Source organism: Euleptes europaea, chromosome 19 (genome assembly GCF_029931775.1).
Source record: "Euleptes europaea isolate rEulEur1 chromosome 19, rEulEur1.hap1, whole genome shotgun sequence".
NCBI classification, from domain to species: Eukaryota; Metazoa; Chordata; class Lepidosauria; order Squamata; family Sphaerodactylidae; genus Euleptes; species Euleptes europaea.
The window spans coordinates 17,333,977-17,359,824 of NC_079330.1; the positions used below are offsets into that span (position 1 = coordinate 17,333,977).

Sequence of the window (25,848 nt, forward strand, 5' to 3'; positions counted from 1 at the left end):
ATGCTGCTTCCAAGATCAACACAGAAGCAACTGCAGAATAAATTCATACAGAGCGCAGCAAGGTAGTGATCTGCGAAACTGGAAAATGGGGGATCGTCCTTCACCTGATCTTGAACATTTTTTAAAAAATTATAGTTGGCAATCATACATATGAAGCTGCTTTATGCCACATCCGAGTCGGTGGCCTGTTAGAGCCAATATTGTTCCTTTTGACTAGCATCAACTAGCATCCAGAGTCAGCCAGAAAAAGGTCTTTCCTTATGCAATTTCTACATGATACCATTATTGGTCCACTTGTTACGAGCAGTTAAATCACATGTAGGTTGTGCTTCTTTAGCATTGTTAGAGACAACAGACCTGCCCTATGTCTATTTGCTCAAAATTAAGCCCCGTCCAATGAGAGGGACTCCCAGCTTATAGCGCACAGGCTTTCGAGCCCTAAAAGGAGAACTCAAAGTCTTTTGCTTGACATTCATAACAACTGCTTTGAAATTCAAATTACATTTCTTTCCCTCGGTTTTATTTATTTATTTAATTAGATTTATATCCCGCCCTTTACTGACTACAGTCAGGGTCTTTCTTCTTTCCTACAGTGTTAATTAGAATGCCCTGTGGCGCAGAGTGTAAGCTGCAGTACTGCAGTCCCAGCTCCGTTCACAACCTGAGTTTGATCCTGACGGAAGTCCGTTTCAGGTAGCTGGCTCACGGTTGATTCAGCTTTCCATCCTTCCAAGGTCGGTAAAATTAGTACCCAGGGTTTTAAAGTGGGAACATTATTTTTGAATTACTAAGGCAATAATTTCAAAACAAAAAAAATTTTTTTTTAAAGGCAGACTGGAATGGTGATATAACACACTTGGATTCTGGATAAAATTTATTTTAAAAATACAGATGATAACAGGCTCCAATCCTAGCTAGCCACACGTGCAGAAGAGGTAAAGAAGCCATGTGCAGGAAAAGGCATTTCCCCATATTTTTACAGCCGCTGGTGAGCAGCTGCAGGAAACATTTGCAAAATATCTCCGGTTCCGTGCATCCTTCTTCCTCACCTGGGACCACAGCTGGGGCAGGACAGCAACCAGGGCTGTGAGTAGAAAAATGGGACCGTTCCATCCTACATATACATAGGTCTAAATAAATCAGGCATCTCTTTGTGAAATATGTTTGGACAAATTGGGGCCAATGAACTAAAAAAAAAAGCTTCCATTCCCAAAGATCATGTAGCATGATGCCAAACACTGGAAGCCTTGCAGAGGATGAGCAAATTTTACATCGAGTCCAGCAGGGGAATCTTGGATTCTTTCACTCTGATGCTTTTGGGCTTCTCCAAAATACAAATTAAAACTGCACAGCCTGTTGTGTGGAGCCCTATTGCTCCACGGTGATGTGAAAAAGTTAAAGGATTTTCAAAAAGCCACAGACTCAAACTACAACTCCCAGAACTCCAAGGAGGATGAATACAAGACCCCCAGCAGTTATACTGGTGTAAGAATGACGGGCCTTTAGAAGTCAATAATGCTCCAGGCGTCAAATCAGGGTGTTTTTTTTAAAAAAGGGGGGACTCCAGAGGTCATCTAGAGTTTGTTGCTCAGGGTACGCTGTGCCAGAAACACAAATCCGCTCCACATTCTCCAGGTCTGCTGTGGGTATAAGGGCTAAACTAAGCTAGATGCAAATAATACCAGTCTCCATCAAGAGGAACCAAGCCCACAGCTTTAAGAGAGGTGTGGGAATTTCTACTCTTATATTCTGCAGCATCTTCCTCCAAACTTCTTAAAATGCAGCCAGACGGGTAAGCCATCCTAGGAAGTAGCAACTGAGAAAAGAGGTAGAAGCCCCTCCCACTCCCAAAAAAGGAAAAAAAATCCACCCAGGATGCATGTGTGAACCTCACACACTCACACCCAAAGAACCTGGCAACTGACTACATCATGAAAAAACCTGTCCACATTCAAAAAAGCCTCAACTGCAATTATTCAGCAAACAGAACAAGAAATGACACTCAAACCCAGGCAAGCAGAAGCACAAAGATTTTAGAGAACTGCCTTTCTCAAAAATGGCAAATTCGGCATCACCTGGCCGTTTTTCCCAGGCATGTTACTCATCATTCTTGACCGGATAGATTAAAAAAAATAAGTTATCAAAGAAAATTCTGAGTTTGCAAAGAAAGAGAAATAAAACCACGTTCATTTCCCCTGTGGCTGTCAAGGCTCAAGTAAGTTCAATACAAAGAGTTTGGATGCTGGTGTAAGAAGCAAAGCGTTCCACTGAATCGATCAACATCAGTTCCAAAGGGCTAATGTCTGAAGATGTCAGCACCCCGAGATGTCCTTTGCCTTGTTCTTGCGTTGAAATCTCGTATCCTGTGGATCAAAGCCCCGTTCACTGGCCCCAAACACTGCCCATGGGGGAGTCGGAGTCCTGTAGTCGGCCGAGGTGAACGCCGCGGCTCCCCCAGTCCGCTCGTATTCATGGACCAAATCTTGGAAGCGATCGTAGTCGATCCAGGTGTGCCACTTCCCGTCGATCTTGAACTGAAAAGGGAACAGAGGCAAAGGTGGAGACCTCCATAAAATTAAGAACTGGGAAAAATAAAGAAAAAAGAGAGAGAGACACACAAACAGGTCACGGCAAGAGTCTAGTAACACCTTCAAGATTAACAAAATTTCTGGCAGGGTATGAGCTTTCATGAGACACAGCTCACTTCGCACAAAAGCGCATACCCTGCCAGAAACTTTGTTAGTCTTTAAGGTGCTACTGGACTCTGGCTCTTTTCTACTGCTACAGACTGACTAACACGGCTACCCATCGTGATCTATCTACACAGATAAGGGGCAGTGTAGTCCAACGGAAACCACACTGGAAATGGACTCAAGTCCTGGTGCCAAATATTGTCCCAGTTGGAGGGGGAACCTGGAGGTTCTGATCTGACCATCACTTGCCTGAAGCATGTTTTTAATACTTTCAAGTGACATCCAGTGTTGTTCTTTATTTACTTCAATGATACCCCCACTTTCTGGGACCCAGTATGGCTTAGAACATTCTCCCTTTTATCCTCACAACCACCCCTGGAGAGAAGGCTAGGCTGAGAATGCGCAACTAGTGCAAGGTTAAAATGGAATCACTCATTCCATTCTTCACCACAGTATACACATGAACACACGAAGCTGCCTTCTACTGAATCAGACCCTTGGTCCATCAAAGTCAGTATTGTCTGCTCAGACCAGCAGTGGCTCTCCAGGGTCTCAGGCAGAGGTCTTTCACATCACCTACTTGCCTAGTCCCTTTAACTGGAGATGCCGGGGAATTGAACCTGGGACCTTCTGCATGCCACGCAGAGGCTCTACCACTGAGCAACAGCCCCTCCCCAATAGCTCAATGAAACCACCACGCTCAGAAAGAGGGTACCTCCAAAAACCAGTTGTGTGTGTGTGTGAAGTGCCTTCAAGACGCAGCCGGCTTATGTTGATCCCTTTTGGGGTTTTCATGGCAAGAGACTAACAGAGGTGGTTTGCCAGTGCCTTCCTCTGCACAGCAACCCTGGTATTCCTTGGTGGTCTCCCATCCAAATACTAACCAGGGCTGACCCTGCTTCTGAGATCTGACAAGATCAGGCTAGCCTCGGCCATCCAGGTCAGGGCCCCAAAAACCAGTTGGTGGGGATCAATAAAAACAGGCTTTGCTTGCACGCTTCCTGGGGCAGCTGCTTGGCCACCGTGGGAAGCAGGATGCTGGATGAGATGGGGCCTTTGGTCTGATCAAACTAGGCTATTACAATAACATGCATAAATAGGTTTATATATGTAAGAAATATATGCAAGGAAATATGCATGCATATGTTTATTTACATATGCAAGAAAACGCATGCAGGAAAAGCTGCGTGGGAAACTACCTTTCCATTAATTATATGCAGAATGACATGCAATTATAAACAAAAGGTTTGCATATGAAGAAGAGTTGGTTTTTATATGCCGATTTTTTTCTACCACTTAAGGAAGAATCAAACTAGCTTACAATCACCTTTCCCTTCCCCTCCCCACAACAGTCACCCCGTGAGGTAGGTGAGGCTGAGACAGCTGTGACTAGCCCAAGGTCACCCAGCTGGCATAAATCGGTTTATATATGCAAGAACTACATGCAAGAAAATATGCATGCATAAATATGTTTATCTAGATATGCAAGAAAATATATGCAGGGAAAGCTGTTTGGGAAACGATCTTTCCATTATTTATATGCAGAACGACATATGCAATTATAAACGAAAGGTTTGCATATGCCTGCTGGTTTAGCCTAATTTATTGTGCTAGTCAGGGGACAGTGGTGGTAATAAGAGCTCCTAGGCCTAGTAAAACCCTACCCCTGGACCATTAAAAGTCCTGCTGAGTCCTCTTTCGCCAGCATTTCCCCCACATTTTCAATCCGTGTGTGTGTGTAAAGTGCTGTCAAGTTGCAGCTAGTCACAGTTCTCTCTGAACTCTCTCAGCCCCACCTACCTCACAAGGTGTCTGTTGAGGGGAAGGGAAGGCGATTGTAAGCTGCTTCTGGGCATGGAGTAGGGGTCACTTGGGGGGGTGTTGGGGGGGGGAGGTAGTTGTGAATTTCCTGCATTGTGCAGGGGGTTGGACTAGATGACCCTAGTGGTCCCTTCCAACTCTATGGTGACCCCAGCAAGGGGCTTTCAAGGCAAGTGAGAAGCAGAGGTGGTTTGCCGTTGCCTTCCTCTGCAGAGCCTTCCTCGGCAGTATCCCTTCCAAGTGCTAAATCTACCTAGCTTCCAACTATGCCCTGCTGCCTTTTCTCCCTTCAATCCATAAGGACTATTTGTGAAGCCAGTGGAAGTTGCTGCGTCCCCATTGTCAAATCCACTGCCTTCTCTCCGTGGAAACAGAGAACGCAACGGTGTAGTTGCCGATGCACAGGGCAGACACGGACCCCTACCTTCTTGTGGGCGACCAGGAGGCAGTTGGAGTGCTCGTGCTCACAGGCGATTTCGTAGTCCGGGAGAAGGCCGGTCAGCTCCTGGACAAAGCGCACCACCTCCTCGTGCCACGGGACGTTGGCCATGGTGAGGCTGCTGGCCGAACTCTCTCCGCAGTAAGTCACTCCCTGTTGAGGAAACGGCGGGTGAGAAAACATCGGTTTCTACTCTTGCCTCGGGTTTCCTAGAACTTCTAAAGCAGCTTACAAAAACAAGGAAATAAAATTCAAAACAAAAAGGAATTCTCCCACCCTTTCTTAGAGATGCCTCACTCTTCTGACCCGTTGTGACACATTCCAGACTAGATTGTAAAGTCTCAAAGGCACAAGACGGTGGCTGTGGGTGGATCACAGCAAGAGCAGCAGACGTCCCGTGCCTCCTGGGGTGGGAAGGACAAGTGGCAGGATTCCTGGGGTCTCTCGCCGAGCAAAGCCTCACTCATCACCTAGGATCGCCACGGAGCACTCACTTGCGCAAATGCACCGTTTCGAAAGGGTGGCCGTTGTCTATCTTGAGATGGGGAACCACCCTGACAGTCGACAACTGACCTTCACCTCGATGAAATCTGGCTTGCCAAGAGACACCAACTCCGAATAGGCTTGGAGTTCCTCCACGTTCCAGGCTTTCACCAGAGTTAGCCTATAGACAGTCCGTTGTTGCTGCAAAAGAACCAGCCGATTGGAATTAAGTTGTGCGGTACATAATACAAAATGATAATCGTGGCAGTGAGCCAGATCCAACCTGAATATTCTGCTGACTCGCAGAGGGAATGTAACTTTTGCCAATTCCCCGCTTCCTGCTGCAGATCTTCAATTTGCCCCAATGCAATTTCTGAAGGTCTCCTGACCCCCAATAGCAACATTTCAGAGTGATCAATGGTGTACAGCGGGGGGGGGGGGGGAGAAGATTGGTAAAGTTCTTTCACTAATGAAAGTAACTTCCATCAGCTGAAAATTTAATCTGGATCTAACCCTACATTTTCTGACTGCAAAGCAGAATACATGGTTACCAGGAACAGAATTTAACATCATCTGAAGCGACAATAGAAGCAAGTTATGAGTTCTCATGCCTGAACAAATATGACTGAAAGTGCAGTCTTTGCTGCCACACAAGGTGCAATGGAGATTATGGGTTGGATCTGGGCTAAATTTTTCATTCGTAGAAGGGAACTTTCCTGCATTTCCCCTCCCACTGCAGCCCACTGATCTCCATGAAATGCTGCTTCGGAGGGGTGGGGGATAGGGGGACCCTGAGGAATGACATGAGGAGGGGTCTGCAGCAGGAAAGGGGAACCGACAGAAACTACCCTGCGCCTTCCGTTAGCAGAATATGTACTCTGGATCCAATCCCATATGCACAAGCAGAAATACACAGCACAGCGGTCACATAGGAAGAAATATCAAGTTTTTGGCCTCCCAGGAGCCTAAAAAATTGATGCTGATGCCAAGGAAATTGAAATATTGTGTTAGCCTGAATGTGAATAACAGTACACTGTAACTCAAGCTAATTCTCAAAAATAGAAGGCACTGAGCCGAACTGCATCACTCAGGTTTTCTGGTCTCTGAAGGAGGCAGCAAAATCACTGAAACTTCATACCTTCTCTGCCAATGCTATTAAGCTGTCCAGAAACCTCTGCCAGAAATCTTTGAAGAGAGGCCGATCAATCTTCTTTAGACTCTCTTTGGTGCTGGCATCCACACTGACATACAGCTGTGTCACGGGCTCGAGGTTCCTTTTGGGAGGAGGAGGGAGAAAACCTTAAACCTTTCTGGACATTGCAGCCCAAAGAAATCTTGGGGGAGGTGTGAGGTTCTATTAAAAAACGCTTCAAACACCAGCCAGAGATTACTCCCAAGATCAAACCTTTCCCATCCTCTGAGATCCTTTTAATTGGACATGCCTGGAACCAAACCTGGAACTTCTGAATGTATTAAGCAAATGCTCTGCCACTGAGCTACAGGACCTCACCGTTTAAACAGGAATATGTGAAGCTGCCTTATACGGACAGACCTTATACCTCGGTATTGTCACCTCTGACTGGCAGCAGTGTCAAAGGCCTCTGATACAAAGTCTTTCCCAACACCTGTTGCCGCTGGCCCTGAACTGAGGACTGAACTCAGCACCTTGTCTATGCAAACCAAGGGGGGGGGGCTCTACCACTGAGGTATACCCCTCCCTTGGCACCCCTGGAACACAGAGCCATGGCGATCGCCGTGAAGCCACCCAACTTTTCAGGAGCTCACCTTATCTCCACTGGGAACTGCGCGTTTGTCACAAGAAAGCTTGAGATGTTACGACTGTGCAGCAGCCTTAGGAATCGGTTAATTTCAGGGTACATGATGGGTTCCCCGACTAGAGACAGAGCACAGTGCTTGGGAAGCATCCCTTCTTCCAGGCGGTCACCCCTCACTCCCGGAACACCTGCAAAACACAACAGAAAAAGCATAATTAAAGATAGAATGGGAGTAGGGGTGTCTGTCCAACCGCTTATTAGATTTTTAGCCCACCCTTCCTCCAAAGGGGCACATTATGCAAGCTGATGCAGATTGAAAATTGATTGAAAATATACATTTTGTTGCCGTCAGGTCACAGATGACTTATGGTGACCCCATAGGGTTTTCAAAGCAAGAGACAATCAGAGGTGGTTTGCCATTGCCTGCTTCCGTGTCACACCCCTGGGTATTCCTTGGAGGTCTCTCATCCAAATACTTGTTAGGGTTTATTCCTTGGAGGTCTCTCATCCAAATACTTGTTAGGGTTGAGGCCAAGCGTGTGTGACTGGCCCAAGATCTCCCAGCAAGTTTTCATGGCAGAGTAGGGATTTGAACCTGGGTTTTCCAGATCCTAATCCGATACCTTAACCACACAGGCTCTCATACATATTTACAACTTCTTCAGTCAGACGGAAGCACGAATTCACTGCAATCTTAAAACAAAACCAAGACCGGGAGATAGGCTAATGTTCATCTGTAGAAATCAGAGGACAGCCAACTCTTGCCAAAAATGGAAAGAGTAAGGACAAAACGAAAGAGAACGGAGGGAGGAAAACAGCTGAAGCAGCAAGTTCCTTGGGCCACTCCAGGGGAGGAAAAAGAAGAAGAAAAAGGAGGGTGGTTGGGCAGTGGTCCTCTTCACAATGGCAGTATGGGGCCAGGTGAGAAAACCAGGAGGAGGCTCGCCAGCTGCAGTTGCCTGCAATGGCTGTCAGAACCCATGGCCACTACAGGCATTCAGAGCCTCATGTATACATGAAGCAGCCTCATACAGGTGAAAGTATTAAGCAGCTGTACCCTACCTTTAAATTGTTTGATCAAGTTCTGGTGGTTCTCGATAGCCTCCTGCAAGATCATGTCAGGCTGGTCCATCTTCCACCGCCACTCTGTGCCCACAGGATTGGTATGGTGCCTAAAAATGATTTTTGTTAAAGTGTACTCGGTGCATTTAACTTCTCTCACACACACATACGTTTTATGGCATCCTCTTCCATTCAGACATAAAAGCAGTCTTGCCGGGTCGGACCCAAGGTCCATGTAGTCCAGCATCCAGCTCCCATCCAAGGTCAACCAGATGCCTTCAAGTGCACATTAACTCTCTCTTGTGATACTAGAACTTGGGCCACCCAATTAGACTCAGAGGCAGAATGCTCCACCCAGGCAAAAGAACAATTAACTTTGCTGCCACAGGCTGCAGTGACTGCCGTTGGCTCGAGAAGAAGGATCAGACGCAGTCAGGTAGGGACTGATCAAGACCACTTAGCCCTGACAATTAGAATGGAATCTATTTAATTACCGTAATTGAATTTTATACCTTGTCCTCACTCCCTGGCCAAGGCCGGGCTCAGGGCGGCTTACAACATTGACCGCCAAAACCATAAATACAATAAAACAGCATGAAAAATCACAGAATAAAACAATATATAATCAATAACATTCCGGCCCCTGAAAATACACGTTTTATCAAATAACATTTGGTGCTCAGTTGAAGTAAAAGGGCCACAGTAAGGTCTGTGGACAGCCAAGTCTCCGCATATTGGCTGGTAAGAGTGGGGGAGGGGAGTAGGGAGGCCAGCCATGATGGAGAACTTAAGCTGCCCTCAACCGTAGGCCTGGTGGAATAACCCCGTCTCACAGGCCCTGCAGAAAGCTTTAAGATCCTGCAGGGCCCTGGTCTCATTCAAAAGGGAGTTCCACCAGTCCAAGCCCTAGCCCTGGTCGAGGACAGCCTAACGCTCTTTGGGCCAGGGACCACCAGAAGATTGTTGTCGCAAAACAATGTTCTCTGGGGGGTGTATCAGGACAGGTTGTCTACCTCTAAAAACCAGCTGCTGGTGAGGGAAAAGCAGTGTGAGAGAGCCATCAACCTCTTGACATGCTTGTAGGCTTCCTGGGGGCATCTGACTGGTCACTGTCAGAGGCTGAATGTGTATGGACCCTGGGCACAATGCTGTAGAGATATACATGTTTAGATATATCCACACCAGCCCGCTCTTTCATGTTAGGGAACTTATGGATTCAAAGTGCAATAAGGGTCAACTTATATCAGATGCTGCCTAGGCAAAGGCACTTTCCCCTTTCCCCACTGTGCTTTTCCACAGCCAAGTGCTTTTTGCCTGGCTGGTATCATGTTGAAATCAGGCCTAAAATTCCCGTTGATAGAGGAGTTACCCTCACACTTCCTGTTCGACTGAGGTCTTGGACCATTCAGCCCTTGAAGAAGAAGAAGAGTTGGTTTTTATATGCCAACTTTCTCTACCACTTAAGGGAGAATCAAACCAGCTTACAATCACCTTCCCTTCCCCCCCCCACAGGTAGGTGAGACTGAGAGAGTGTGACTAGCCCAAGGTCTCCCAGCAGGCTTCATGTGTAGGAGCAGGGAAACAAATCCAGTTCACCAGATTAGCCTCCGCCGCTCATGTGGAGGACCGGGGAATCGAACCCGGTTCTCCAGATCAGAGTCCACTGCTCCAAACCACAGCTCTTAACCACTACACCACACTGGCCCTTGAGAGATTCTCTGGTAGCCTCTCATCTCTTTACCTCCAGCAGAAGACACATTTGTTGGCGCAAGCCAAGCTGGGCGTAGTCTCCATGCAGCGGTGGCTTTCGATGCCGTAAAAGGTGTGCTTGTAGCAGCCTCCTCTTCCGCGAAGCATCGACTGGCGGCAGGGGAAGAAAATAAAAATGGACGTGTCAAAAATCATTTTTAGCACACCACCCTACTCCTGGTATATGCAGCCTCTAGAGCCAAAACTTCGGCTAACAGCTCTGCTCATAGAATACATGAACACGTGAAGCTGCCTTCTACTGAATCAGACCCTCGGTCCATCAAAGTCAGTATTGTCTACTCTGACCGGCAGCAGCTCTCCAGGGTCTCAGGCAGAGGTCTTTCACTCGCCTACTCACCTGCTCCCTTTAACTGGAGATGCCGGGGATTGAACCTGGGACCTTCTGCATGGCAAGCAGATGCTATCAGCCTTGGGAATCAACCTCCTCTTTCCCAGCACCACATCAACAATCCCCACTGGGCCTCCACATGTGCCCCAGTTGACAACTTGGACAACTGCTTCGGAGGACCAAACACCACACCTGGAGTTTCAGTCACAGAACTCTGTGATGTCTGCATCTGAAGAAGTGAGCTGTGACTCATGAAACCTCCTACCCTGCCAGAAATTTTATGAGTCTTTAAGGTTCTACTGGACTCTTGCTCTTTTCTACTGCTACAGACAGACTAACGTGGCTACCCATCGTGATCTATCGCTGATGTGATGCGTCACTCGATCATCGGTTGGACGTAGCTGCCAAACAGCATGACCGGAACCTGTTACATATTTATTCTGCCCTTCCTCCAAGGAGCTCAGGCCAGCTGATGGGGCTTCCCGTTCAAAAAGCAGATGACGAGCAGAGGACAGACGAGAATAGTCTGGAAAAGCACAAGCACCTTGGTCCACCGGCAAAGCTTCACACCGGAGTGGCTCCCGATCAATTTGTAACCTGAGTCAAAAGAGATTTGGGGGGTTTTTAGTCCAAGAAAATTTAGCTGTGCAATACTTCCAGATCAGCTGTTTTAGTAATTCAGTAATATACCGGGACCCCCCGCTCCCCTACCCCAAACCTCTAGGTCAGGGGTGTCAAATATATGGCCCAGGGGCTGGTTCCAGCCCCTTGAGAGGTCTTATCCAGTCTCCGAGCCAGCCAACTTCCCCAGTCCCAATCTGGGCTGGTGGGGCATGGCTCGGCCTAACCAAGTGACATTTATGTCATATCGGGCCCTTGTAACAAATGCTCTAGGCCAAGAAAGGCTTATCCACATTCTGAAGCAACCCGACATCGACCCTTTGATTTATTTGCCACCTCATGCCGCAGTTATGCTGACGGTCCGTCACCTTGTTTTGTGAGTGCATCGCGAAGAGCCGGCGTGATCATCTCTCGCCGCTCGTCCTCCCCGTCGGCCTGCTGGGATCTGCCTCTTTGGGAAGCCGCATCGTCAAGCTCGCGCTCCTTCTGCATTGCAAAAGAAGAAACCCAAGAGGATTGCTGTCTTTACTCAGATGAACTATGTTAAATAGATGAAATCTTCTCATCATTTGGTAGGCAGCAGATTTTTTTTAAAAAAAATCAAATACCCATGAAAACAACAACCGGCAAGAACCTTCGGGGAAGAGGCACTCCCTCCGCCTCTCCCACTGGAAGGAATGCCTCTTCTAAGTGACACTTGTTGGGACGCAAACAAGCACTATCTAAAAAGAAAAGAGACCTGCTTTTCTACCGAACTACCATTTTTACTCCAATGCATATTTAACCAGTGGTGCACCTGCTAAAACTTGCATGATTAAGCAATTAAGATCCTTTTTTTTTTTTTTTACACCAACAAGGGCAAGAAGTAGACGGATGGTGCAATCTTGTACAGTGTTCTTCAAGTCGAAGCCCATTTAAATGCATGGGCTGAGAGACTGGAGTAACTCTCCTTAGGAATGCACTGCAAGATGTGCTGGGGGTCACCTGAGCTTTCTTCATGTGGCCCACCATCTTCCCCAGATCCTCCACGTCAACGACAGGCTTCGCAACACCTCCTTCCTCACTGCCAGACTCCTCCTCGCTTGTGGTTTCAAACAATTCTTCCTCCTGAACCACAGACCAATGGAGAGAAATGAGAGAAGTGATTCTCTGATTATAAAGCGGTAGTTTGGAGCTGTGGACTCTAATCTGGAGAACCAGGTTTGATTCCCCACTCCTACTCATGAGCGGCGGACGCTAATCTGGTGAGCCGGGTTGGTTTCCCCACTCCTCCACATGAAGTCAGCTGGGTGACCTTGGGCTAGTCACAGTTCTCTTAGAGCTCTCTCGGCCCCACCACCTCCCTCACAGGGCGTCTGTTATGGGGAGGGGAAGGGAAGGGGATTGTAAGCCGGTTTGATTCTTCCTTAAGTGGTAGAGAAAGTTGGCATATAAAAACCAACTCTTCTTCTAGCCAAGAATTCCAGAGGGCAGGCAGAACACTAAAATCCTTGGCTGCACTCCCAAAAGCAATGTATAGAAAGAGATTAAAAGTGCTGAGCTTGGTAAAGCTGGGTTTGAGATCAGCCTTGGCTATAGGCAAAACATCAGCCGCAGCTTCCTGAAAACCTACCTTGGAAGGGGATTGAGGGCAAACCAAGAAGTTGCCTTCTACCAAGTCAACCCACTGGTATGCCTAACTCAGACTTTTCTACTCAGGCCGGCAGCTGTGTTCCAGGGTTTCTGGCTGAGGAAAGTCTTTTCCCAACACCTGAGATTCTTCACCAAGCAACGCCATGGGTAGAACCTGGGATCGAACCCTAGGACCTACAGCCTTTCCTGATCAGAAGGCAAAGCCTGTGGCTCAGAGGAAGAGCCTCTGCTTTGTATGCAGAAGGTCCCAGATTCAATCCCCGGCATCTCCAATTAAAAGGATCAGGCAGTAGGTGACGTGAAAGACCTGTGCCTGAGACCTAGGAGACCCACTGGCAGTCTGAGTAGACGATACTGATCTTGATGGACCAAGGGTTTGATTCACATATGAGTGTGTGAACACAGCTTAGGCTCAGACAGTGATCCAGCTAACCCTGCCCTGTCTACTCTGACTGGCCCTCCAGAGAGAAAGGTCTTCCCAGTTCCTGCTATTTGAAACCCCTGAACTGGAGATGCTGGGGACCAGAACCACAAATCACCTTCTCCTCTTGCTTCAAGGCCCTTTGCTCTTGGTCCGACGTGTCGAGGCTCCCCTTCCCTTTGGACCGGCATCTGCCTTTCTTGCATCTCCCACTGCAGGGTTTCTTCTGCCCTTTGCAAAGGGCCTCAAGCCGGGCAAGGAATTTGCCCTTCCAGGCCTCGAAGTCCGCCTCGATGCTGCCATGCTTGCTCTTGGTGACGTTGCTGTCCCCTTTGGTGCAGGACAGGATGCGGCTGGCGCCCAGCATCCAAAGCCACCGGTCGATGCTTCGGCCCACCTGCAGCGAACCCCCAGAGGAAAGAGAAACAAGGGCAACCTGAAGCCAAGCAATGTCTGGGACTGAGAGGGGTGCATTCAAATCATGTGTTAATCCCAGAATCCTCCAGTGCTCTCAAGTGTGAACAAATCTGTGCACTCTTGAGGGAATGAGGGACTCACAGTGTTGTAGTGGTCAGCATACAAGGAATTGCCCAGCCCAAAGACGGCATACTGCAAACCCTTCAGATACTTCTTGCCAACTCTGAAGTCGTTCGCCGCCTCTTCCAGCCACTTGCAGAACCACGCGGCATTGTCTGTTGGCTTCCCGTCCGTGTATGTGGCTGCTAGGAACACGCAGACGTTCTTGTTGGTCGCCTAAAGAGACCACAGAAGGAACATAAGACGTCTTGTTTGTCAGCCCATCATGAGCTTGTACAAAAGCCGCTTGGGAGCTGAGAATGCACCAAAAGTCATCTCTTTTTTTTCCTTACAGCAACGCAACTGGTGCTTTACTCACTTGCTCGCTGGGTAGGAATGTCTGTATAGCACAGTGGCTTTTGGGCATCAAATGGCATCAAAACCGCCAGAAGGTTTAAAGGGCAGGTTCTCCACAGAGTCTGAAAAGACAGGTCCCTGCCCCAAGGAGTTTACACTCTAGAATTTGGCATAAGGGAGATCAGGGCAGAACCACCTCTGCAGGCTCCTCGTTCTACTATTGGGGATGGGAAATTCAGCCATCTGAGCCAAACCTCTGACCTTGGGCCAGTCAGCCTAAGCTACTTCACCAGGTGGTGCTTATTGTTAAAATACAACAGAGGAGGGGAGAACAGAATTTTTAAGCTGCTTTGAAGAAGAGTTGGTTTTTATACCCCCCTTTTTCTCTACCGTAAGGAGTCTCAAAGCAGCTTACATTTGCCTTCCCTTCCCCTCCCCACAGCAGACACCTTGTGAGGTAGGTGGGGCTGAGAGAGTCCGGAGAGTGACTAGCCCAAGGTCACCTAGCTGGCTTCATGTGGAGGAGTCTTAACACCGGTCTTAACCACTACACCACGCTGTCTCTCTGGGTCCCTCATTTAGGAGAAAACCAAGGTATAAATACCTAAATCAGTACATTTTTAAAAATGCGAACCTCTTCTGCTAGAGAGTCATCTGGATCGTAGCCTCTCAAGTCAATGACTTCTGCTGGCAAATTAAGACCGGCCACTGCTTCAGCAAGAATGGACGCAAACCGCTAGAACAGAAAGCAACAAACGAAGGAACAGGAGAGAGATTGTTTATTTGTGGAAGACCCCACAAGCCGGGCCAGGTTTTGTCATTTTTGCACCTGGCTGTATCACACAAGCCTGACAGGAAAATCCAGGATCCATTCTCATAACATCAAAACTTTTCACATCCGGTATTTCACTAAGAACACAGAGACTGTAGAAAATACCTCTCAGTATGTACCATGCGCCTTTCCCTGAAAAGGAACAGCCACCCCACATCCAGATGTGGCTGCAAGAAAAGTAGCCTTTTTCTCTCATTGGTTTTACCCAACACTCACCTGAGCTGTTCCAGTCTGAGAGCCATACAAAATTTTCACCCCAGTTACATGGAGATTCTCAAGTTGGTCTTTTGCACGATCATCTTCAGTGACTTTGGAAAACGTTTGAAGGTGTTTTGCATTCTACAAATTAAACAAACGAGAAAAAGATGACAGAGTCCTAGAGCCAAATCTCACTCACATCAGCCGATATCATGAAACATTCATTTGGCAGCCAGCATGCTATCCACACGACACAGATGGCGAAACACAATTAAACAACAGAACAAATTTAATCAGCCAACAGATTAGTTTGCCAAATGCCCAGCAGAAGAAGGAAGTCTTACAGCCCTTCTGGAAAGTTAAAAGAGAAGGGAGACTCTTCCTCCCTTGTTCTGGGATTCCATAAAACTGAAGGCATTATGGAAAGCAATCCACGTTCTCACCACCATGGCACTCACCAAAGACCTTAATGTTGCACCGTGGCAGTGAGAACGTGGTTTTCCATAATGCCTTCAGTTTTATAGTGAGCAGGTACATCTGGGGAAAGTCAGTCCTTATGATACTGTACACACGTGCACAGACATCACATCTGTGTAGGACCATGATGGTTTTCTACTTAATTTTTTTAGTAGAACAACCCTGAAAAAAATAACCAATGAATTTCACAGGATCAGTTACCATCAGAAGAGAGGAAAGGTACAGCAGCAGTCCAAAGGCTTCTTCTTGGCAGGGGATTCCAGAGTCACAGGGCTGTGAAGGGAGATCTGTACGGGCCCCATCCTTCATCAGTAGTTGGTGGAAATGACCCTTTCTAACAGAGCCAAACAGCTGCCCATAAAATAAAATCTAAAATGGAGCTGCATAGCCATGGTGGACTCAAGGACGTGGTATTGTCTAGTCTGACTCTTAAATGCTGTTGTAAGCCATCGTGGGAAACTAGCATAGGATGAAAGGACAGGGTAGAAATTTTCTAATATGTAAAATGAAGAAGTTTAATAGGGCCCAATGAATTACCTCCAGAGAACTGGACCCCCAGCAGTTTGTTGGTTCCAATTGAAAAATGAAATGCAGTTTGGTGGCTAACATGACTCATCTAACTGGGAAAATCCGGACACCCATGGTGTAAATGAAGGGGAATTATGACATTGAGGTCTAGTTTACCCAGAATGATATGAATGAACCAAAGTAGCTAGAAGCATCAATAAGCTCATGAACCTTATAACACATATTAGCTCTGTAACAACATGCTTGTATGAATAAACAACAGCTGGATACAATTGGGAGGAAGTGAACTTTTCCTCTTAACAGTAACGGGTACTGCCAAGAGGTCAGCTTGACATTTTTGCCTTTACTCAACCAGAATTGTGCCACTGGGAAACTATGAATGTTTCTGGTTTAGCTTTGAGATTTCATAACACTTTCTGGGAATTAGGAATGTTGTTTACATATGCCTATATAATTGTTAAATTGCCTATTAACAAGCTGAGACTTCAATGGCGACACTCAGGTCAGGACCACCTCTCTCCCATCTGCACAGATGCTGTTGTTTGTTTATGAATATTGTTTTTAATATTACATCCAGCTCAGTTAAACCTGGAGATCCCCCACATAAGGAGGGCCAAAGTACCTGTTTTTTGGCTTTTGCGATAAACTGGATGCAGAGCCAAAGGCTGAATCCAAAAGCAGCACAGGAGTAAATGTAAAATCTGTTAAGCCACAAGGACATCAACTGAGCACCAAGGCCATTCCAGGTCTCCACGGGCACATCTGAAAGAAAGATCAAAGCCACCTTTTAGAATTCTAAGAGGAAAGGTTTTCTGAGCACAACAGTTGCTGTGTCATAGTTAATGTTACTACTATCAAGCCTCCAATTCACTTGGTTTCCTCCCCCCGCCCCTTTCCACTAAGGCCAACTCTTCCTAGAAAAAAACTGAAAGGCTGTGAAAGGGGTCTTCATTCAAACTGATCTGACATGGACTATGGACTTTCCTGACATCCTAGGCAGTGTGCAAACAATGACTGCCTCAATACATCTACTTGACCTCCAGGAGACGGGACACAGCTACGCTCCTGAAACTGAATCCACTGGGGCTTATATTCACATAAAGAAACCCCCTGAATTTAGTGGACTTTCCGTCCGAGTAAACATCTAGAAAATCAGCCAGAGATCCAATGCACAAGTTACACTGCAGTAAGGAAGTACCACTGAACGCTATCAAGTAAACAAGCACAAAGTTGGGGTGAAGGTTTGCTATTGCAGTTCCACCTGGATTGTGTTAAAAGACTAATGATTTCATGAATTTACCTGGAGAATTCCTTTGTGAATCCTGGCAGTAAACCATTGTGTTGGTGAGAGAGAAAAAACATATTTGGTGGTATGTATACACTTACCTTTTTATCTTCGTTAGAGTTATGCAAGGGTGGTTATTATGTAAGATTTATTGTTACAATTTTAGATACATTGGCTGAAGAAGCTTAACAGCAAAAACACGAGAATTGGGAAAAGCGTTTCCAACTTCGCTCATCCTTCTCCATTGCATCGGAGTCTCCCACTCTCCGCCCTACGGGGCGAAGATTACTACAGCCTTGTGTGTTTGATGTGGTCTTTTGGACGCTTGTTTAGGATCACACCGTGACTTGAGTGAAAGAACTCTTGCGCCCGACCACAGCTTACTTTTCTCAACCTTCACGGGGTTTGTTAGTATTTCGGTCCCTTTCGCCTAAGGTATATGTTTAAACATTTATGTAATTTTCTATGCAACTTACACTGTAAATATTATAAGCGCTATAGTGATAAATATAAGAATAAGAAAAAGCTTTGAAACTTAAACCATATGGTAGAGAATATATTCATTTTGAGCCCATGTGCTGCCTTTGTTTACAAACCTCCAGGCACTAGCTAGCTGGAGATCTCCTGCTATTGTAACTGATCTCCAGCCGACAGAGATCAGTTCCCCTGGAGAAAATGGCCGCTTGGGCCATTGGACTCTATGACATGGAAGTCCCTCCCCTCCCCAGTCTCCGCCCCAAAAAACTCCCGCCGGTGGCGAAGAGGGACCTGGCAACCCTAGTGGGGTGTACAACCTTCACTGAGAAGAACTTCCAAGGAGACATCTTAACATAGTGATGTGGTAAAATGGTTCGTAGAGAAGGAGATCCAAGACCGTTGTTTGCAAGAAAACAGTAATTTATTCGGAGCAGCTGCTACCCAGAGCACTCTGAGTAAAAATCTCTGAGCCCCGATTGTACTGAGGAAGGGATGTTTATCCAAATTCAAGATATGACAACCCATCAACATTCAGGGTAAAGCTGATAGTACTCCAGACATGGAGGCGGCAATATAGTAACAGTTTCACCCAGTTCTTGTTATGGTTTACTGTAACCCTCCATGACTCTTGCCCCAATTCCTTAGCACACAGAGATATTCTGCCCAGCAACAAGCTATTCCCTGGCTGTCCTAATACATTTTACAGAAAGGAAAAGAGATTATTGCAAATTGCTAAATCAGTGGATCTTCCATAGTCAGGGGAAGTCTACCCTGCTGTCTCAATAGGATCGCTGAGAACGACTTATTTGCACACTTAGAAGTAAGCCAACCCTAACGCCTTACTCTATATAAACTTGCCCACGATCAGGGTGACTCCCTCCCCACCACCTTTTTTACCCATGCCTTCTGTCGCAATCAGCAGCAGCCTGAAGCACCACCATCCGTTATCAGCTGCCTAGCACAAGAAGCTACTCCGGGGTAGCTCTCCCAGCACGTCCATACGAGCTCATGAGGGCAGCCATCTTGCGTCGCGGGGCATGTCGGGTAAGCTTCCTGGGTCCCTTCAGCTGACCCATTGACACGATACGTCAACAGAGTTCACTTTGGGAAGTAAACCTCTTGTTTCTGCGGGGCTGATTTGCAGAGGAACCTCCCGCCTCCCATCCAAGGGCGGAACTTTTATCCCCGGAACTTGAAAAACGAACGCTTCGTTTCCCACACGGGCCAGTTTTTGACAAACACACGCCGAGCTTTGATCGCGTCTCTCGCGAGACCTGTGCGAAGCCCGTCACAATCGAGAAAGCGGAGGGAGGGGGTTGAGGCTCGGCCGCCTATTGGCTTGCCCGTCGCAAGGAGGCGGGACCAAAGGTCGGGCGGCCGGGGGAGACGACGGTTGGCGCGCAGGCGCAGTACAAGCATCGCCTTCCGCCACCGTCATGTCGATTTTCACGCCGACTAACCAAATCCGCCTCACCAATGTCGCCGTGGTGCGGATCCGGCGGGCGGGGAAGCGCTTCGAGATCGCTTGTTACCGGAACAAGGTCATGGGCTGGCGGAGCGGCTCGTGAGTACCGGAAGTGTTGGGCGCTTGGACCGGAAAGGGGGGGGTGAAAGACCCCAACTGGGTGTTGTCAAGGGAGTATTCCTGAGAATGTGCAGAGGGCAGGGGCAAGGGTTGTCACAGAAGGGCGCACAACTCGAATAAGTGGAATTTCTAACTGTAGGCAGAGTCCTGAAATGATACCAATGGCTTTCTGAGCATGTCCCAGTACATACTATGATTAATTTTACATATGTGCATATTATCAAATAAATGAGGATTAAAAATTCATGTACTAAAGACATATAGATTCTTTACCGGACATATCACGAGAGATCATCAACCCGCCCACCCGCACACCTAGTGCCCAGTCTCGTAGTCCATATATTGTTGACGAACACACAGTGCCCTTTCCAAGGCCTCTGGTTCTGTGAGGTCAAGTCCATATATTGCTGACGGTCCCATAGTGCCCTTTCCAAGGCCTCTGGTTGCATGGAATAATTACACGTCTCCTCATAACCATAGCATCCCGTCGCTGTCAGACAGCTGGTACCTTTTTAATTTTTTTAAGTGGATTTCACAACCACATGTCCAGTGGGCTGTCAAATAACAATTTTGCTGAACCCACGGTGCCATGGCACACGATCCCACGATCCCACCCAGGGGTAAATCATTCATGCTTGACGGACATAAAGTTATTTACCTAGACTAAAAACCAAAGAAGACATACCCATGCCCATGCCCATTTTTGTTAGTCTTTAAGGTGCTACTGGACTCTTGCCCTTTTCTATTTCTGAGCATGGGCAGAGTTATTGTCACGGGCGGAAATGCTTCTATGGTTGTAACTTCCTTGTGTTCATAAAGTCATTCCATGGGAAGGCTCCTAATGCTACTTTGCCCTCCTGTGTTAATTTGGTTCCCAGTAGCTTTTCAGTGACCATAAGTCTTATAGTGTCTTAAAGATTAACCGTCCAATAACGAGTTTTATTCCTGCCCAAGTTTTGGCGGACTCCAGTTAGGGTTGCCAACCTCCAGGTAGTAGCTGGAGATCTCCCGCTATTACAACTGATCTACAGCCGATAGAGATCAGTTCACCAGGAGAAAATGGCCACTTTGGCCATTGTACTCTATGGTATTGAAGACCCTACCCTCCTCAGCTCTGCCTCCAAAATCTCCAGGTATTTCCCAACCCGGAGCTGGCAACCCTAACTCCAGCCCACTTCCTCAGATGCTTCATAAAGCATTCAGAGGTGATTTGCCATTGCCTGCCTTTGCATAGCAGTCTTGGAGATTCTTGGTGGTCTCCTAATCAAGTACTAACCAGGGCTGACCCTGCCTGGCTTTGGAGATCTGGGTAGCCTTTGTGGTGTTTAGGTTCATTACATTGGGATGTAGATTTCATTTAAATAAAGCAGCTGTTAAACTGTTAAAAGCTTTGTCATTTAATGTTTGAACATTAAGAAGCTCACATTCCTATGTATTACCAGCTCTGCTGTTGGATTTTGTTAAGGGAAGTTCATGTTAGGGTGCATTGGTGTCGGTCTTGTGCATAGACAACAGTATGGCTAGCATTGGAAAACATGAACTCTACTCAGGTATACATTCACAGCCTTAAACATTTGCAGCAACATATAAATGGTAAACATATATCCCTACAATCTACATATAGAGTGAAATAGACAACAATATGACAATTTTTCCCTGGTTTTTTTCCCGGCTGTTCAATATTTGTAATGCAAAAGAGAAATTCTTAATAAATGGCAGCTGTTCTTTCTTGACAGTGAAAAGGACCTGGATGAAGTCCTGCAGACCAATACCGTCTTTGTAAATGTCTCCAAAGGCCAGGTGGCAAAGAAGGAGGACCTTGTCAAAGCATTTGGTACAGATGATCAGATGGAAATATGCAAGACTGTAAGTGTCATAGATAGGATTCCTTGTATCGCTGTTAAAAGGTCCCCTGATGGTTAACACCACACAGGCCACGTGAAGGTGGATGGAGGCTAAGGTAGACATCAATTTTTTGAAGAGGTTAGCTTTAAATATTTTAGAGCATTTATGCATACAGGAAAAACCAAAGAGATGTACAAAGGCCCTTTTCAGATTTTCTAAGGAGATAGGATGAATGGATGGGGATGAGATTGTACCAGTAAGCTCCCAACCTACACAGGTGTGCACTGGGACATATGTTGGAGGCTATGTGCATACTGTCTCCACTCAATCAGCATCCTTGCTTTTTCACACAGAAAGAGTGTTGCACTCATAAGACAGAAACATAGAGCTGGGAGGGATGCCAAAGGTCCTCTAGTCCAACCCCCTACACAATGCAGGAAATTCACAGCTATCCCCACCCCCCACTCTCCTAGTGACTCCTGCTTTATGCCCTGACAGCAATGTATTGTCTTCACTGTAGACTAGCAAAATTAACACACCCAGTAGTGGAATGTTCAGTTACCCTCTGTTATAGCGGTTCTGTAATTTGACAGACATAAGTTGTTAGGTTTTACACTATTGAGTTATATCTCACCACTGTGCTCAGCCAAGGGCAGTGTGTTTTGTCAGCACAAATCATGCTCTGCCAGTGACAGAGGCACTTTCTGAGACCTGGCAGCAGTTTCTCATACATGGTTGAAAATGCATCTCGTGCCAACAAAATGCACCATCTTTAGGCATGTGCTGCATGAGGTAATGAGCGCAGGCACCTCTTGAAAATTCTGGGAGGCTGTGTCTGCTTCCTGCTAAAGACTGCTCAAGTCAGGATCTGACCGAGAAAAAAAGCTATGCTGCTTCAGCACGTGGAGATGTTCCTCTCTTGGTTTGCCTGTTTTCAGATCTTATCGAAAGGGGAGTTGCAGGTGTCCGATAAAGAGCGGCACACACAGCTGGAGCAGATGTTCCGCGACATTGCAACCATCGTTGCTGACAAGTGCGTGAACCCAGAAACAAAGAGGCCCTACACGGTCATCCTGATTGAAAGAGCCATGAAGGACATCCACTACTCAGTCAAGCCAGGAAAGAGCACTAAGCAGCAGGTGCATATACCTTATTGGAGACAGCGTGGTTGTCGTAACTGAGGTGCTAGGAATTGGGCAACCAGGGTTTGCACTCTTGCTCAGTCACTGACTCTTAAAGATTGTAAAAGCATCTGCTTTGCAGGCAGGAGGTACCAGACTTATTCTCTAGTTCCAAGCAGGCAGCGCGGAGCCCTTCAAAGCCCCCCCCCTTCCCTGGACTCCCCGCCGTCAAAGCCCCCCCCCCCTTCCCTGGACTCCCCGCCACCCAGCTGGGAGGAAACCTCAGTATTCAGGTTAAATTGCCGGGTTGGCACTTTGTTATAAATAAGTGGGTTTTGGGTTTCAGTTTGGGCACTCGGTCTCTAAAAGGTTTGCCATCACTGCTCTAGTTAGAGAATCTCCAGTAGTTGGTGATAGGTGGAAAACATTTCTCTGCCAGCGTGGTGTGGTGGTTTGGAGTGGTGGACTCTGATCTGGAGAACCAGGATTGATTTCCCCACCTCCATGTGAGCGGCAGAGGCTAATCTGGTGAACTGGGTTTGTTTCCCCACTCCTACACACAAAGCCAGCTGGGTGACCTTGGGCTAGCCACACTCTCTCAGCCCCACCTATCTCACAGGGTGTCTGTTGTGGGGAGGGGAAGGAGATTGTAAGCCGGTTTGATTCTCCTGATCGCCTCACACTATGTTGGAGTTAGCACCCTCATCTCTCTCTTTCTCCATCCAGCAACTTCCTCTGACCTCATAGGAACACTTCTGGGCAAGTGCATTGAAAATGATGGAGAGTTGTCCTGTTACTGTTCATGGGAGCAAAAGGGGAGCTAAACATAGGTTTAAAAGAGTAGCATCAGATGCACTTTGCCTCATTGAAAGAGTCTTAATTTTGATGGGATGCCCCTGCAGGCCTTGGAGGTGATCAAGCAGCTGAAGGAGACCATGCAGATCGAGCGGGCGCACATGAGGCTGCGCTTCATTCTCCCCCCGAAAGAAGGCAAGAAGCTGAAGGAGAAGCTGAAGCCGCTCATCAAAGTAATTGAGAGTGAAGATTTTGATGAGCAGCTAGAAATTGTAAGATCCCATACCCCACCCCTTGAAACACATTTCCTGTGTGGGAGGGAAATTGCTGCATTAGAGGAGGTTTGTGACCAGAGTATCGGAGGCCTGAGATGAGGAGTTGCGTTGACAGCACAGCTGCTTGCAAGGTGGCTCTGGAGTAAATGCTTCTCGGGGCCCTGAGAAATTATTCCCAGTGTGTGCATATGTTTGATAGCTAAGGCTATATCCTTAAGCACGAGTGCATGGAAACGACTTGAGCAAAAGGACGACCTGTCGCTTGCAACCACAGAAGTGTCTCCCACACCCTTATGCAATGATCTGGAAGAAATAAGAAATTAGGAGAACAGTAAACGCCTGCTTGGAGGATGCCTCTGAGAATCCCTTGCTGTGAGTGTGCAGTGTGGAAAGCGCTTGCTTTCAGGGAAGTCACAAGCTGAGCATGAAGGCATCTGCTGAACCAGTGTGGTTACAGGATGCTGGACTAGGCAGACCCTTGGTCAATTCCTACAGGACACTGCTTAGTTAGGACAAGGAATTGGGTTGTTGCCTTTTCCCCCTGTGTGTGGTCTTCGTAGAAGTATCTGGTTGTGAGCCAGCATGGTGTAGTGGTTCTGGCGGACTTGAACCAGGTTTGATTCCCCGCTCCTCCACACAAAGCCTGCTGGGTGACCTTGGGCCAGTTCTCTCTGAACTCTCTCAGCCCCAACTACCTCACAAGGTGTCTGTTGTGGAGAGGGGAAGGGAATTGTAAGCTGCTTTGAGACTCCTTAAAAGGTAGAGAAAAAGCAGGATATAAAACCAAACTTCTTCTGGTTAACCCGGGGGGTGGGGGGAGAGTATGTTGGACATCTGGTCTGATGCCACAGAGTTGTTCATATGTTCACTGCTTATGTTCTTATGTTAAGTTCTACTGTGGAATCCTTTGTCCAGATGCCAAGATTTGGGGAGGGATCCACACAAAGTGTGGCACAATCTCCGGACTATCCCCTTGTTGCCTGATACATCTGCCATCTGGGAGATCATTCGCAAGCTGCGACTCTGCAGCCTGACGCTAGTATCGCTGTTTCAGGTGTGCCTTGTGGACCCAGGCTGCTTCCGGGAGATCGACGAACTGATCCGGTGTGAAACCAAAGGGAAGGGGAGCCTGGAAGTGCTGAGTCTGAAAGACGTGGAAGAAGGGGACGAAAAGCTGGAGTAGCATCTGGCTACCTCCCCCCCCCCCACCCTGATCTCTCCCTGCAAGCACAGTATTAAAGGCAGCCCCGATCCTCCGCTGTGTGGGTTTAATTACAGTTATCCAATTCCAGCTTAAGTTTTATTTGGGTTTCTCCCCCCCACCCCACACTTTGCCCTCTGATTTACCAGGGGGGTATGGTGACAGTTTGAACACAGCCAGTCCCTTGCTTATCCCTAAAGAGGAAAAGGACTGCACAGCTGGTCTAGTTATGCTGGGGATCCTTCTTCAAGGATTAAGCCACAGTGAGTGAGGTGTACCCTAAGTGCCAAAGGGCCCTCCCTCTCAGCAGAGAGGGGCCGCAACTCCTTGAGGTGGGACCACCTGTAAGAGAAGAAGCTGAGGGTGGTCTTTTAAATAAGCAGCAAGCGTTAAACTGGAGCACAGACTTTCTAGGAGACTTTGCTGGAGCCATGCCCTCGTGTTCCTGAAGACGACAGTCCTGTGCGAACCTCCTTCTGCACAAGGCTGTTTTGTGAAAAGAAATACTCTGTTCTTAGACAAGCGTAGCCCTTCTCAGAGAGGAGCATGGAGAGGGCCTTGCACACACTACAGGTCCTCTGGGTTGGGCTTTTAGGAAGAGCCGTTGGCTCTTATTTCTATAGATAGCTTTGGAAGTTTCAGGATCTTGGTCTTCAGGTACCTGCATAGAACTAGAGCTTGGTGAACGGAAGACCCCTCTTCATTCCAGAGGAACTGCAACAAAGCACTAATAGGATTCAAACACTGGCAGCCCAGAAAGAGTTGTCCAGATAATTTATTTTTCTTGGGGCTGGGGGTATATTTACAGTAATATAAAAGTCCATATTTATTAGCTATGTGGCCTTGTGATCTAATTAAGGACTGAGTCTAACTAAGGTCTCAGTCAGCTCTCTAATAAACTTAATAATAAGCTTCTTTTGGGTTGTTTTCTTGATTGCACAAATTTATGATTTGAGGGACAAACCGAATGAATAAAGACACCGAGTAGAAGTCAGTATAAAGTGATAATAAAGTCATTGAGTGGAAAATTCTGAGTTATGATTTCTTCTGGATAAAAAAGGTCTGAGTTACAGCAAGATTCAAAAACATTTCTTGACTAAACATTTGAATTGCTCATTCCCTTGAGCAAGGATTTCTCCCTGAGATGCCTTTTATAGACCACTAGAAGCTCAGATAAAGGACTACACTGTGCAAAACAATATATTCTCCCCCTGCCCTGCAGTGTGGTGTACTGGTGCAGTGAGATGAAGAATTTTATTTTATCCTGCCCATTCTCTACTGAGGTAGGGTTCAGGGCAGCATACATCCACA

General features: G+C 47.1%; 2 protein-coding genes across 2 annotated transcripts; one reads left to right on the forward strand and one right to left on the reverse strand.

Moving 5' to 3' along the window:
• Positions 1–2,312: 2,312 nt before the first annotated feature.
• TYW1 (tRNA-yW synthesizing protein 1 homolog) lies at positions 2,313–19,153 on the reverse strand. The gene is made up of 16 exons (XM_056864974.1): positions 19,129–19,153; positions 16,576–16,715; positions 14,967–15,089; positions 14,553–14,654; positions 13,604–13,798; positions 13,164–13,442; positions 11,977–12,099; positions 11,361–11,478; positions 10,916–10,968; positions 10,015–10,133; positions 8,274–8,383; positions 7,222–7,399; positions 6,575–6,710; positions 5,527–5,637; positions 4,939–5,106; positions 2,313–2,534 (listed from the first exon to the last, which is right to left on the reverse strand). The coding sequence occupies exons 1-16, from the start codon at positions 19,151–19,153 to the stop codon at positions 2,313–2,315; spliced, it is 2,202 nt and encodes a 733-aa protein (XP_056720952.1).
• SBDS (SBDS ribosome maturation factor) lies at positions 19,125–24,541 on the forward strand. The gene is made up of 5 exons (XM_056865454.1): positions 19,125–19,279; positions 21,037–21,166; positions 22,084–22,284; positions 23,169–23,333; positions 24,391–24,541. Exons 1-5 carry the CDS (start codon positions 19,152–19,154, stop codon positions 24,517–24,519), a joined length of 753 nt encoding a protein of 250 aa, XP_056721432.1. The 5' UTR covers positions 19,125–19,151; the 3' UTR covers positions 24,520–24,541.
• The last annotated feature ends 1,307 nt before the right edge of the window (positions 24,542–25,848 follow it).